The sequence below is a fragment of the Podarcis bocagei genome (assembly GCF_964188305.1).
Source record: "Podarcis bocagei genome assembly, chromosome: 5".
NCBI classification, from domain to species: Eukaryota; Metazoa; Chordata; class Lepidosauria; order Squamata; family Lacertidae; genus Podarcis; species Podarcis bocagei.
In genome coordinates, this window is record NC_138129.1 from 76,704,133 (window position 1) to 76,719,167 (window position 15,035).

The following is a 15,035-nucleotide window of genomic DNA, read 5'->3' on the forward strand; positions in this document are numbered from 1 at the left end:
ATTTTCATCATCTGATGCGAACCGCAAGCTCCAGCTCCCTGAGGGAATGGAACAGGAGAATTCCCATAGCAACCTTTGCATCGCAAGACAAAATAGAACAAGAGACACAATATCCTTATATGAAGTAATTCAAACAAAAAGGATTCAGATGATTAAGTGGTAGGAGAGCTTGACAAATACAAATTCAACTGGGAAGCAAATATTGGTTTTAAAACGAAAGGCTCCTAAATGGAATATTTGCATCAATTCTTTATTTATTTAAGCTGTCTTCAAATGCATTTCTTCAGACGCAGTAAATATCGTTGCACCTTTAGGATACTATCATTTAGAAAGAAAAACACACACAATCCTGTGATTTCTGACTTCTTCAAGATGAAGATTCGGCCAATGCAGTAGGTGTTTTGCATTTATTTTGATCTGCTAACCTTTGGCCAACTTGTTCTTTTTGTACTTTGTAAACCCTGGAATTGCAAAGCATATGCACAAAGGAACATTTTAAAAACAAACAACTGTTTATCTCCCACGGCTCCCCCTCTCCTTTCCTCCTCTCCAGAAGCATCACTAACAAATATAGACAGATGGTTTAGCTGCTAGGGCTCAGTTCTGGTCCCAGGCCCAGCGAGTGACAAAGGGAAAGGAAGGAAGTGGGATAGTGTGGGTTTGTGGTGTGGGTGTCAGAACCAGCAAGGCCAGAGAATCACTATGCCTTTTATATGTTTCCATGGAGCAATTCCCCAAAATACATGGTAACAAGCGCATCGCTCGAGCTCCCTTCCTTCTGAGCCCTTCAAAGCACTGCTGTTTGCCGAAAACTTTGGAACAAAGAAAGCGGTGATCAGTTTGGGAAAATGATATCACATCAATTACCTGTGCAGTTTCTGTGTGCTGTGAATTACTTTTCATTTTTCCTCAAAGAAACACTGTCTGTCCCCTCATCTTGGGTGATCGCCAGCAAAACCCACACTGAAAGGATTCAAACACCTAGCTGATATCCATACTTAGCACACAGGGCTGGCTCACCCATAAGGCAAGGTTAGGCGAGCACCTCAGGCGGCAGGTTCCAAAAGGGCAGCAGATCCGGCCTTCAAGGAGGTAAGGAAGAGGTACAGGGCTTCATACAAATAACACTAGCTGCTTCAGGAGTGGAGATGTTGCTCCAAATGTTGCTGGACTACACTGTCCCATCATTCTTGACCATGGATAGGCAAACTAAGGCCCGGGGGCCGGATCCGGCCCAATTGCCTTCTAAATCCAGCCTGCGGTCGGTCCGGGAATCAGCGTGTTTTTACATGAGTAGAATGTGTCCTTTAATTTAAAATGCATCTCTGGGTTATTTGTGGGGCATAGGAATTTGTTCATTTCCCACCCCAGAAATATAGTCCGGCCCCCCACAAGGTCTGAGGGACAGTGGACCGGCCCCCTGCTGAAAAAGTTTGCTGACCCCTGTTCTTGACCACTGTTAGCTGGGGGTTGATGGAAACTGGAGTCCACCAATATCCAGAGGGCCACAGCTTCCCCATCCCTGATTTAAAGATTTGGGAGCTTTGGAGTGGGTGGCTCCTGGACAATAGAAGCAGAGGGGAAGGAACTTTCTGAGAACTTATTTCATTTACCTTATGATCCAAGACTAATTTTAGACAATTCCTTCCTCTTTCAGCACCGCCCCCGCTGCCATGCACCAATCCGCATTTCAAGGTTTGCAGTTCTTTATGCAATTATGCACACAGTCACATCAAAATTACTTTTTTTGTTTTTACGGAGTTTTATCAATGCACAAATGCAGATAAAAAATTCACAGCAGAGATAGAAAACCTTTAAGCAAATAGAAGGAGGTGAAAGATCGGGTGAGTGCTGCATGCTTTGCCTCAAGTGAACATACTTGTAAACATGTTCACATTTCATTGGATGCAGGATTGGACACACATCCTACCTTCTGTTCTGGAAGCTTCTAGAAGTGAATGTGATATGGCAGGTGCCTTCCCCCATTGACAAGGGGGGAATTTATGTACCATTTTCTTTCCCTGTACTTTTCAATGTGTCAATATTCTATGTTAAGTCACAGCCCCATGGAAGCCATGTTCTGTCACACCCCAAGGCAACCATTTTGTGTCACGCCACAACTCTGCAGTCACCATTTTGTGACTGGCACCCATGGCACTTCCTTGATTCCAAATGGGTTCACTGTCCCCAAAATGTTGGCAAGCTCTACCTTATTGTAATGGAATTTCACTAGAATATGCTTTTGGCATTTTATATCTTTTTTTTTTAAAAAAAAAAAGTGTGTGGAGGTGGAATGATCACAGCCAAACATTCCCATCTGTGTCTCAGCTTCTTCTGCAACCGAGTGTTGGCATGCCTTGGGTTTCAAGGGAGAGAGGGGGGAAATGTCCTGTTTTCGTGTTTTTATAGTAATGAGCTGTGCAATATGCACCATCCAATTACAGCTGTGTTTTGTGGAAGTACTTCAGCAAGTACTTCCACACTAGTCTGAAACATCTTCATATAGACATAAGATGAATTTGCAGGATCAGGCCAATGTCTCATCTAGCCCAGCATTCTGCTTTCCCAGTGGCCAATCAGAAGCCCGAAAGCAATATGTGAGTGCAACATCTAAAGTTCCAAATTGTGGCAACTTTACATTTTATTTCCCACTATTGTCTTATCTGTGTTTCCTGGACCAGTATCTTCCTTTTTTTTTTTTTTTTTGAGAAATTGTGTAGCCATTTTATAACAGAAATGTTTTTCACTTTCTACTATGAGAAAATAAAAAAACTACCTCCAAAATGAAGGGTGTCGAAAGAAAGAAAGAAAGAAAGAAAGAAAGAAAGAAAGAAAGAAAGAAAAGATACAAGTGCTGTCTCTCCCCCCCCCCCAGCAAGGCCTCTTTTTTTAGGAGTGAGGGTATTGGAAGTGGTACCTCGGGTTACAGACGCTTCAGGTTACAGGCTCCGCTAACCCAAAAATAGTACCTCAGGTTAAGAACTTTGCTTCAGGATAAGAACAGAAATCGCATGGCGGCGGTGCGGCAGCAGTGGGAGGCCCCCATTAGCTAAAGTGGTACCTCAGGTTAAGAACAGTTTCAGGTTAAGAACGGATCTCCGGAACAAATTAAGTTCTTAACCTGAGGTACCACTGTATATGCAACATCCTGTATTTTTCCCACTTGAAGAAACAGACCACGTTTCAGTGTCTTTTTTCTCTCTGTGGTTTTCCTTCATCCCACAATAGGCAGTTTAAAAATGTGTTGATAAAAGGCCAGAGTATATTAGTCAAACTTTTCTGGTAGCTACATAGCTTGTGTTTGTTCCTTGTGTTTCAGGCATAATTATGATCATTCCAGCTGTGCATATAATACCAATGGCACATTTGGAACCATCCCATCTTGTAGCCTTGACTGTACATTTCTATGCATGTTTACACAGAAATAAGGGTGGGGCTCTTGCAATTTCTTATTTTTCCATTCTCAAATCAGTTCTCCACATTTCCACATCAGTAATGGGATACCTTGTTTTTAAAGTCCTCCTGAAAATTTCTCCTAATATACAGGTTCGTGTGCAATATTGCTCACTATCCACAATTTGGGAAAGCTTCTACTAATACTTGTATATCCCCTAACATAAGGCATTTTTGTATGCAATATCTGCATTTTTATGCACACTTTATCCTACAATATGCATTTTATTTTTATTTTTTACGAATTACTAGGCTGGAGAACTGCACTGCAAATTTCAGGCAAGTGTGACTTTAAAAGGATTGTGTTTCCAATCTGCGTATTGTTTCAGAAAGTGCAAATTTGCCTTTAAATGGAAAAAAAAAAACTTATTTCCCATCCCTACACAGAAGTAAGTTCCACTTTGTTCAGTGAGGCCTGCTTCCAGGAAAGATTGCAGACGTCATTTTGCTTCTTCCTCATTTAAATAAAAATAAAAATAATTAAAACTGTTCACCTGCAGTCATCTAAAGAAAACAGGTAAAGCATAAGAACATTTCCAGTCAAATAAGTAGGCGGCTGAGATTTTAACAGAGCACTTGGGATGCATGAGCTGTGGCCTGAGGGAAAACAAATGTTGACAAACCAAGAATACTTAAAGAAATGAATCCCCTGAGATGGGGCTCAATGGGTGATAAATTGCCAGAAAGATTCCTCCTGAAAAGTAATATAAAGTATATAACCACATAATATGTAGGGAGGGGGAAGGTTAGTGGCATTTTGATGCCTCCATATAGTAAAACTATAAATGAATTATTGAAACAAGAAGTGTTTGGCATACTTAACATAAGAGTATTAGAAGAAGGAAGATCATAGAATGGACAATATTGTGATGTGAAGGAGCTTTGTGTTTATGGGCTACTTGTGAGATTCTTCCTTCCATAATTTACAGCTTGGCTGGATAAGGAAAGCAGAAGTACGAATTTTAAAAATGTAACACGGAAGGGAAACCTCACTAGTGGGAGGATTAAAGCAAATGTAAAATGTGCTATGATGTAATCAACAAAAATGGCCACCTGCTCTTAGAAAACTACCATCGTCCATCACCTCCCTGATTTGTGCAACACAATAGGAAAACAGCCCCCCCCCCTTTTAAAAAGGGGAAAGAGTGTGTTCTTAACTTGCAGATTCAGAAGCGGCTTGCCTAGTGGGCTAGAGCAACAATGCCTAGCATCCCGGCAGCAGGTGGGAGGAAGAGGTGTGAGGGGGCTACCAGGGTCATCTAGTCCAACCCCCTGAAAGGTAGGAAGCTTTGTCCAATATGGGGCTCAAATCTATGAGATACAGAGTCTCATGCTTTACCAACTGAGCTAAGCTAGTGTTGCGGTTCCAACCCACCGGGAGAGAAGCTTCTGTGCAAATTAAAATTTACCATCAATAAATCACCACTTTAATTGGCTGATCTAGCAATAATGAAAGTGTACGAACCTTGTTTATATTGATTAATATAGAATAACATCATTTGTTTCTGTGTGTGAGCGTGCAAACACACACACACAGAGTAGTCTGACAATCTAAAAATAAAAATAAAAAATTCCTGGTGTCAGACACGTTAGACTAATTGGTGTTGAATCTGCCGTTAGCGGCATCCGCATTCCATCTAGTGAAAGCTTGGCTGCAATACATTTACCAAGATAAGATTTCATTCAGTGATTGTTCTGAAGTTTTATAAATACTCAAAGCCAGTTAAACAGGCTGCAACAATGAGCATAAAGAGAGAGAGAAAATCCTCTTAATTTTTATTTATTAAAATGCAGCTATTTTTACATATTTAAAATATTTTATATCCAAATTACAGGGTATTTAAAAAGAAAAACCAGATAAATGCACAAAACTGGTAAAAATAAAAGCAGATCTCGCTCTCACTCTGACTCAGTTTGGATCCAGTGCTAAACCATGATTTGGTGTTATGAGTGTTATAAGGCTTGCATTCTCCTTCCTCCAGCACAGCCATGAGGGAGAGTTTGGGCATTTTTGTTCCATTTTTGATTAACTGCGGCTTATCATCCAAACCCAACAAACCGTGGTGAATCTTAACTATGGTTAGCTGAAACAGACCATCTTCAAACCGTGGTTTAATAACCAAACAATGCTTTTAACAAACCTTAGTTTAGGGTTATGGCATAATGTGGTTGATCAAAACCTTCCAATGTCTTCCAAGATCTCATCCTCATAACATTAACCATGGTTTAGCAATACATCCTAAACACTACCCTCACCTCCTCTATATATACCATGATTCAAAATATAGTCCAGGACTGTAGAATACCTGAGACTTCAATAGGTTTGTTTTCTACATGTTACAGAATCTTAACAGTTCTATGGAAAAATGGATTTGATCTCATAGGCAGAGAACTTCTTTGGCTAGACATATTTCGGAAGAAGATTAAGGAACAGGTCCTTGCTGGCGGAAGTCAATGCCGATCTTCAGGTTCTTCCAAGCGAATGTCTGTTTGAGATGTCAAGAAGGACTCCCAGGTAGCAAGGCACTTAAAACAAGAGGGGGGAAATTAAATTGAAGTCTCGCAAACCTGTTCAAATGTCTTGATGAGCGTGTAATATAAAACAAGCAGTAGGGTGAAATGTTAGGACCCATTAATTTTCCTAAGAATAGCAATAATTTATGTCCATTTAAAAACCATGAGGAATGATGAGCAGGGCCATAGCTTATTCTGACAAGTAGCTGCTTTGCCCGTGTTCAGGAAATCGATTCCTGGTAACTGGCTGCTTATTTTAGGTACTTTTAACTTGAAAAGGTCTGCACTGATTATTACAGTCTTGATCACACTACAATAAAAGGTCAACGAATACTGGCTCTATGGATGGCAGCTCTTTAGGCAAAGGATATACCGTATTTTTCACCCTATAGGACGCACTTTCCCCCCTCCAAAAATGAAGGGGAAATGTGTGTGCGTCCTATGGGGCGAATGCAGGCTTTCGCTGAAGCCTGGAGAGCGAGAGGGGTCGGTGCGCACCGACCCCTCTCGCTCTTCAGGCTTCAGGAAGCTATCCGAAAGCCTTGTGAGCCCAGCAGGAGTTCCCGCGGGCTCGCATGGCTTGCGGGCAGCAGCCTGCAGCCCGAAGCACGGGGCGCCCTCCGGAGGTGTCCGCAAGCCTTGCGAGCCTGGCAGGAGTTGCCGCCGGGCTCGCAAGACTTGTGGATAGCAGCCTGTTCTGGGGGCTGGGGTCGGGGGAAGCTTGGGCTTCCCCCGCCCCAGCCCTGCAGCTGGGGGGGGAATTTTTGTTTTATTCATCCCCCCCAAAAAAACCCGAGGTGTGCCCTATGGGCCAGTGCGCCCTATAGGGCGAAAAATACGGTAAAACAGTCAGCTTGCCTTCCTCTCAAAAGCACAGGGGCCTACCCTTTATTTATTTACAGCTTTTACACATTGCTCTTTAGTCATGAAGCACACAGGCTCATTCACAGATCTGCTTGCCTTGTGCCTAGAAAGCACGGGTTCAAGCAGTTTTGCGCCTGTCCCGTGCTTTCTAGACACAGACCTGAGAGGTTTTGCCCTTTCCCCTCTGCTTTTACCCAGAAAATCCGCTCTCTAGTGCTAAATCAGAACAAACAGCAACTCATGGGAAATCCTATTGCTGTTTGTTCTGATTCAGTGCTAAACTGCGGGCTTTCCTGTTTGAATCTTTGAGCGTCAATTGTGTGCACGAAAAGGAGAATCGGCTAGGCAGGGAAATTGCTATTAATCTTGAATTGTTTTGAAGCTAGATGAAAGAAGATACTGGGGGATATTTAGTAAGCAGGAAAATTAGTCAAAATCTTAATAAAGAAGGACACTGAAAAATGATCAGGACTTTTTTTCAGCTGGAATTCAGTTCCAGCGCCTCTCAGATGGGAGCCATTGCCATTGTAAGAGAACAAGGGAGATGTTCATGGTGAGTTCCAATGCCACTATTTCTAGAAAAATAGTACTGAAAATGATCCTATGTAACCACATGGTATTATGATGAGGGCTGATCTGAAGATCTAAATAATTTTGATTGGTTCAGGATAATGATGTTGGGTTGCAATGGCTAATATTGGTGAGCAGAAATCACGTGTCTAATAAGAAGCATTGCTTTCACTTGAAGCCGGCATCGCTTTCTTTTGGGATTATGGGAGGGATGTCTCCAGTGTAGGAACCCCTTTTAAATTTATCCAACAGTACAAGGTGCAGAGTTCAGCTTCCCATGAAACTGTTTCTAAATTAAAGACCAAGTTGGTTCCTAGCCCTGGTGGTTGTGAATACAGTGGAACCTCGGTTGTTGAACGCTTCAGAAGCCGAACAATTTGGAACCCAAATGCCGACAACCCGGAAGTGAATACTTCCATTTTCGAACGTGCCTCGGAAGTCTGAGGCACGTTTCTCCATTTTCAAAGGAATTTGCCGACCAGCAATTGTGCCTCGGTTGTTGAACGTTTCAGAAGTCGAACGGTCTTCCGGAACGGATTATGTTCGACAACCGAGGTTCCACTGTGCAGGAATTCAAGGTATTGCTAAGCAGTTTGCCCTGTCTGCCCACCCCCCGTGGGCAATGATTCTGTGCTAATGATTTTGAATACAGAAACAGAGGTGGCAGCAACTAAGAAATATTCAACAGTGTGATCTTCCATGCATATAGTGCAGGTCCCAGTTGGACTACAGCCTCCAGTCCATCTGACTGTAAAGACAGACTGTGGATCAATTTTACAGTAGCCACAACTGTGGAAAGGGCTGCAATGTTGTCATGTAACACTGGCTAAGGGAACACTTTACTGCTCTCCAGCCAACAGAATGGAGCGAAAATGCACTGCACTGGATCAGAAATTACCTCACATTTGTAAATACTTCATAGAACTTGCTGATGCACCAGACAGGATTATGGTGTAATTATTGCAGTTGCTAATGATCTTTAGGCACAGCTGCATGCAAAATTAAAACACTTTCTGGGTTTCCCCCTATAGCTGATGTTCTGGTTCACATGTTGTAACTTGCAATGATATTCCCATGCAATATGTCATTCCAGGCAAGCTTCTTCCATTTCGTTTTGTGGTCGTTATCCTTTCCCTGTGACCCAGAACAGTTTTATGAGTAATTAGATCTGTAAATTACAAATCCAATCCCACACGTTGAAATTAAACTCTGTCTTAACATTTTACACTCCTTTGGTGAGTTTGTGCTAAAGGTCCTTTATCTGGAATCAACCACCTCCCCGCTCCGTGCTAAGGGAGCGGAATGGAATAATTTCAGAGTAGCTCAAATGAATGCCTCAAAAGTAATGTCACTTTTGCAGCTGATGTTTTTGCAGAAGAAAAGGCCTGGAGAGCCTGAGGCACAGAGACCTACTTTTGTATTCATATGGTTAATTATATATCTTGTCAGCTGGAGCAGAGCTCTGATCTCCGACAACAAAATAAGCCACAGAAGGATCTGAATTTTGGAACACACATTTGGTTACATAAATGTGGATAAGCTTTAAAAATTGAATAACTTATGTAAGTAAAAGAGGCTCTAAATCTTTGTGTTGAAAGGCAGCGCTACACTGTTGCTTCAAAGGCGAGTCACTTACTGTGATTTTAATTTTAAAATGTCTTGCTTTGTCAGTTATAAACAAGAGCCGTTTTAATGTGCTTCTTCGAACCAATTTGGCTTCATACTTAAGCTGATGTCTACATGGTGTTCATCCTTGGTATTGCTTGTTCTTACAATGGTGCACCTGATTACTGCAATGGTTCCATATATTGCTGGATACCTATCTACCTACCTCCCTACCTATCTATCTAGGGACACAGGTGGTGCTGTGGGTTAAACCACAGAGCCTAGGACTTGCCGATCAGAAGGTCGGTGGTTCGAATCCCCAAGACGGGGTGAGCTCCCCTTGCTCGGTCCCTGCTCCTGCCAACCTAGCAGTTCAAAAGCACGTCAAAGTGCAAGTAGATAAATAGGTACCGCTCCGGCGGGAAGGTAAACGGCGTTTCCGTGCGCTGCTCTGGTTTGCCAGAAGCGGCTTAGTCATGCTGGCCACATGACCTGGAAGTTGTACACCGGCTCCCTCGGCCAATAAAGCGAGATGAGCGCCACAACTCCAGAGTCGGCCACGACTGGACCTAATGGTCAGGGGTCCCTTTACCTTATCTATCTACCATCTATCTATCTATCTATCTATCTATCTATCTATCTATCTATCTATCATCTATTGTATATTGCTGGAGATATTGGATAGTACCTCCTGATCACCTGTCTCCCTGGCTTGAAAGTTTTTGCCCAGCGCTTCCGCCCTGTGGTCATTGAGAGCTGGGAGTCCCACAATCCTGACTTAGCAGATATAATAAACATGGAGACAATGTCTGCCTCTGAGTATTCCTTAAACTGTGACCCTTGAACAGTTAAGGATTTTATGCCCATTATATATTGTCTTAACTCTAAGGGAAGGGTGTAGAACTTTACTCTGCCCAAGGGATGCAATCCTTCTTGTCTAACCCTTTAGGGCCTACATGCCAGAGGTGGATATAGCCAAGGGAAGCGGGTGGCGCTGTGGTCTAAACCACTGAGCCTCTTGGGTTTGCCAGTCGGAAGGTCGGTGGTTCAAATCCCCATGATGGAGTGAGCTCCCGCTGCCCTGTCCCAGCTTCTGTCAACCCAGCAGTTTGAAAGCACACCAGCGTAAGCAGATAAAAAGGTACTGCTGTGGCAGGAAGCTAAACAGCGTTTCCGTGCACTCTGGTTTCTGTCACGGTGTCCTGTTGCACCAGAAGCGGTTTATTCATGCTGGCCAGGTGACCCGGAAAGCTGTCTGTGGACAAACGTCGGCTGAAAGCGAGGTGAGTGTTACAACCCCATAGTCACCTTTGACTGGACTTAACCGTCTAGGGGTCCTTTACCATTACTTTATCTTATAGCCAAGGAGAAATGGATGTGGCTACCACCTCCTGCATATACAGGAGCCTCCCCACTCGCATGCGATCAGCCCACACACGACTGCTGATGTGTGCGCGCTGGTTTTGGTGCTGAAAGGAGACAGGGCAGGAGTGGAGCAGGCTGGAACTGACTTGCATGTGTCCCGCTGTCACACATGGTGACCCGGAACAGAACAGGCTCTGGTAGGTTGAGTGGGCGAGATCAATGGTGGGCCCAGTGGTCAAGAAGGCAGGTTCTGCGTGTGCTGTAGAGGGAGGGGCAGGTGGGGCTCATCAACATGGGAAGGGAGCTCATCTAGGAGAAAGAAAACTCTGGTCCCAAACTTCCACTGCCTTGTGGGAGAAGAAGGGGCTAAGGAGTAAACCCTACACAAATCCGGAGTGGAGCTCCTAAAATGGTTAAATGGCTCCTTGTACGCCTCCTTTGGCAACTCTTGCAGCCAAGCTGGTGCCAAATGTATTGCTCTCATTTCTTTTGGACCACATCAGCAAAGCTAAAGGGGAGTCTTGTCATCTGGGCAGCCTGGGGCCTCCATACACACTTCTGGCCCCACACCCTAGGGAGGTCACTTCAGTGACGCTAACACAGCAGTTTGACTTCACCCCCGGAGGCTCACTGTTGTTTTTTTGGAGACTGACAAATGCCAACAACCCCCAGGGCTGTGTACTCTCTCCTGTGCAAACTCCTCATTCTACAACATTCATCCCAGGCTATCATCTCTCCATGAAATGAGCAGTATATACAGGTAAGCCTTGCTTTTGAGTGCTACTGATTTCATCTCGACTTAAAACTGCTTGACACGTTTTCTGGACGTACACCCCTTCCAGCAAGATGCTGCAATGGCTAATGAAGCTATCTCCCCCCAAAATGATGAATTAAACATTATAGATATGGAGCGCTATGGAGAACAGCAGAAAACTCATCTGTTCTTGTCGCAGGGGAAGCCCTGCTGATATGTGACAGTACAAACACAATAGTGGTGGTTACCTGCTGGTTTGTGAACAGCGTGCTGTTCTTTTGATTGTCAAGCAGGCTGCACTTGTGCATCCATGTTGTGTTTTTTTATAATACCCACCATGGTGTGGGATTTGTGTGTGTGTCACACACACGCACACACATTTAAAAGACACCTGCTACACAGCCTCCGAGGGATGCAGGCACAGCATTTGATTTCTCATTGTATGATTACTCCACACTTGGCAACTGGCAGCTGAATATCTGACTGATTACAATGAAAGGCATTGTGCTCTGCGAGGATACTGAAGTTCTGCCTGCGATGGTTCATTCATTGGTACATACAGGTTGCTGCTGTGTCACAAACCAGTCTGTGGCCTAGCTGCCTTTTTCACTGAGCCAGAGGGGCAAATTCTAGATTGGCTCTGGATGGGTGCAATTGACACTGATCAGCAGCTGGCTTCTTCTGCAAATATATATCAAGTCAGTCTGCATGTTTTCAATCTTTGCATAGGGAAATGTCCACAATGCTAACGGTCTAAGTGGAGAATCATGCTCCTAACTCAGGCATAAACAGGATTGTCGGCAATGTGAGAAAGGCCAGCACACCGTTTCCCCAAACTTGTGTCCCCAGCTGTTTTAGGACTACAGTTCTTATCATCCCTGATCACTGGGGTGCAATGGTGTCCACCTGAGAGGTGTCAGAACTGAGTTTCAGTGATTTCCGGCGGAGGAAGGGGAAGCCTGCGTTGTACTGCTAGTAAAGCTAAAGGGACCCCTGACCATTAGGTCCAGTTGTGACCGACTCTGGGGTTGCGGTGCTCATCTCGCTTTATTGGCCGAGGGAGCCGGCATACAGCTTCCAGGTGATGTGGCCAGCATGACTAAGCCGTTTCTGGCGAACCAGAGCAGCGCACGGAAACGCCGTTTACCTTCCCGCCGGAGCGGTACCTATTTATCTACTTGCACTTTGATGTGCTTTCGAACTGCTAGGTTGGCAGGAGCAGGGACCGAGCAATGGGAGCTCACCCCGTCACGGGGATTCGACGCGCCGACCTTCTGATCGGCAAGTCCTAGGCTTCGTGGTTTAACCGATAGCGCCACCCGTGTCCCTGGGGTTGTACTGCTAATCATTAAAAAAAATCTTATTGCTTGATAGTGCTAGTTGAAACCAGTGGGGCATTCGCCACACAGTCCAACAAAATGTTGATAGCATTCTGCATTGCTATACCATCTTTAGGCACCCAGAATAGAATTCCACTACATGGCAAAAAGAAAGCTTAGGTATCAACAGTTATGCATAGGAGGCTGACTTTTATCAAATCATTGGTCCTTCCAACTTAGTATTGTCCACACTCTCCAGTATTTCAGACAGGGGACATTTCCAGCTCTGGCTGGAGATGCCAGGACTGCTACAGTGTCAACAAAGCCCTGCAACTCATTGTAAGTCATTTCGCTCTGTGCAGATCAGTTTGCAGGTACGCTCTGTTGTTGAAGTACTTCATACAGTGACAGCATTAATCTGGCTTAAGGAGGATAAGACATGTTCTTCCATACTAGCTAAATGGGGCTCGACAGACTGACAGCAAAAATCCTCAGGCAAACGTACCTAAGAAAGCATGTGGAACAACTCTGAGGTCACATCTTTACCCCAGACTTAACAAAGGGGAAACAACGTTTTAGAAATACTTGTGTGATACGATGGAATCCAAGGCAATAAAAGGAACAAAACACAAAGCAAAGGGGCCATTGCAACCTCTTTGAACATCTTGGTGGGTCTGTGCCAAAGAGACCCTTTTTTAAAAAAATCTCTTTAATGTTTTACTGTGCTTATTGCTCTTAAATGTTCTTTGGATACTTTTAATTGCATTTAAATGTTTCAAATAGCATTTGTTTTTTCACTGGTGTGTTTGCCACCCTAGACTCCTTTGAGAGCAAGGGCAGGATATAAATTTAATAAATGAAAATGTAATAAAAGGGGGAGGAGTGTCATCACCCAGAATACACGCCATGATTTTTGCATGCATTTGATACCAACAGGTAAATGGAAGTGCAACATAGTGGCTAGGAGAATGAACCCTGAGTCACTGAATCACTGGTTCAAATCTCAGTCTACCTAAGAGGTCACTAGGTTTCTGTAGGCAAGGCTCAGCTCCCCATCTACACAAAGGGCACAATAAATTATGGTATACATGAGAAGGTTGGTGGAGGGTTACGGAGACAGCACGTCTGTGAGACGCAGGGATGGGCAAGCCTGCTGAGGCTCTCCTCAGATTGGTGCAGGAGCCCTCCAAAGTTTCCTGGAAATAAATGGTGAAATCACAAATAAATTTCCCCAGCCGTTCCTAAACTATCTCGGAAAAGCGTCACTCTATCCCCATGCCAGCACCCCACCGCTGCCCGGGCACACGCTTTTCATCTTCCCTTCCTCTAGCATCACTGGCAACCTGGAAGAAAAGCAAAAGAGAGCATTTCCCCCCTACTTTTTTGTCACCCTGACGAGATTCTGTGGGAGTATAGGTGACCCGTTGAAAGCAGGAGATGGTGGGGAAGCCAGAAATTCCGTTCCAGCTTGGATTTTGATCTAAGCCAAAGAAAAATGTCAAGGCGTGTAGCATTCTCTCCTGTGTTTGAAGACAGTTCCCTGAGGCCCCGAAGTCTGACAATCTTTCCTGGCATGTCTAATGTGACAAACCTTTTAAAGGCAAGACTGTAGAACCTCTTTTTGGCCTGAGCAGTGGGTGTGGCCCAGAGTCGATGCCTCTCATGCATACCATATATATATATATGCGCGCGCGCACACACACACACACACACACACACGCCCCCTTCCTTGCACATCCATGCAGATCAGCTGAGGAAGGGAGAGGTAATTAATATGCCTTAGCTCCTTCTCAAGTTATCAGTCTGATAGCCCAGTTCTGAGCAGTTGCACCAGCATATAAATGCTGGGGATGGGTTAGAGCAGATGTTGTTGGGACTCCAGCTCCCATTAGCTCCAGCCAGCATGGCCAATGGTTGGCGGTGATGGGAGCTGCCATATAACAACATCTGGAGAACCACAGGTTAGCCACCTTCAAATATCTTGAGAGCTGTGCACTGGCACTGCATCGTAATAATACTGGAGAGTTGGTGCAATGGTGGGCATTGTAAGGAGGCCACTGTAAGAATTCACAGAGCTACTCAAAAGCAAATGCTTATGTTTGGGTTGCAGATCCTTTTTTCCCCCTACGAAAAACCCAAACTGCCTCAAGACCAGTCTGCGAACAGTCTAATAATTTTAGAGCACAACATTTGTATGACTAGCTTTGGGGCATGCATCTCTAATAGGAAAATCCAAAAGTCATGAGTGGACAGGAGGAAGCTAAGGAAATGTCAAGAAGCAGCAAAGCTTCAGATACGAGGAAGCGTTTTGATCTTGATTTATAGGAGCAGATTGTCAATGCCCTGTGCCTCTCTTAGACGAATTTAAACAGACCTGATAATCAAGAGCTCTCTCTTTCTAATTACATTATGTTGAAAGCATTTGTAAATTCAGCACTGTGAGGTCAGATGAAAGCCATTCATATTAGGGAAAACCCATATTAGAATACAACAAGGTATAGAGACTCTCTCTGTCTTTTTAAAGAAACTAATTAATATGGTGCTCTCAGTCAGAAAATATAGCATGGCTCCTTTTCAAAGCTGTTAAGGGG

At 44.1% G+C, this 15,035-nt stretch overlaps 1 protein-coding gene across 2 annotated transcripts in view; it reads right to left on the bottom strand.

The window, feature by feature from the left end:
* Positions 1-5,217: 5,217 nt before the first annotated feature.
* The window catches only part of SNX7 (sorting nexin 7), a 53,186-nt gene continuing 43,368 nt past the window's right edge, over positions 5,218-15,035 (bottom strand). For both annotated transcript variants that reach the window (XM_081194070.1, XM_081194071.1), the window contains exon 9: positions 5,218-5,979. In XM_081194070.1, coding sequence (XP_081050196.1) covers positions 5,905-5,979 — 75 coding nt within the window. In that variant the 3' untranslated portion in view covers positions 5,218-5,904. The remainder of the gene's footprint in view (positions 5,980-15,035) is intronic.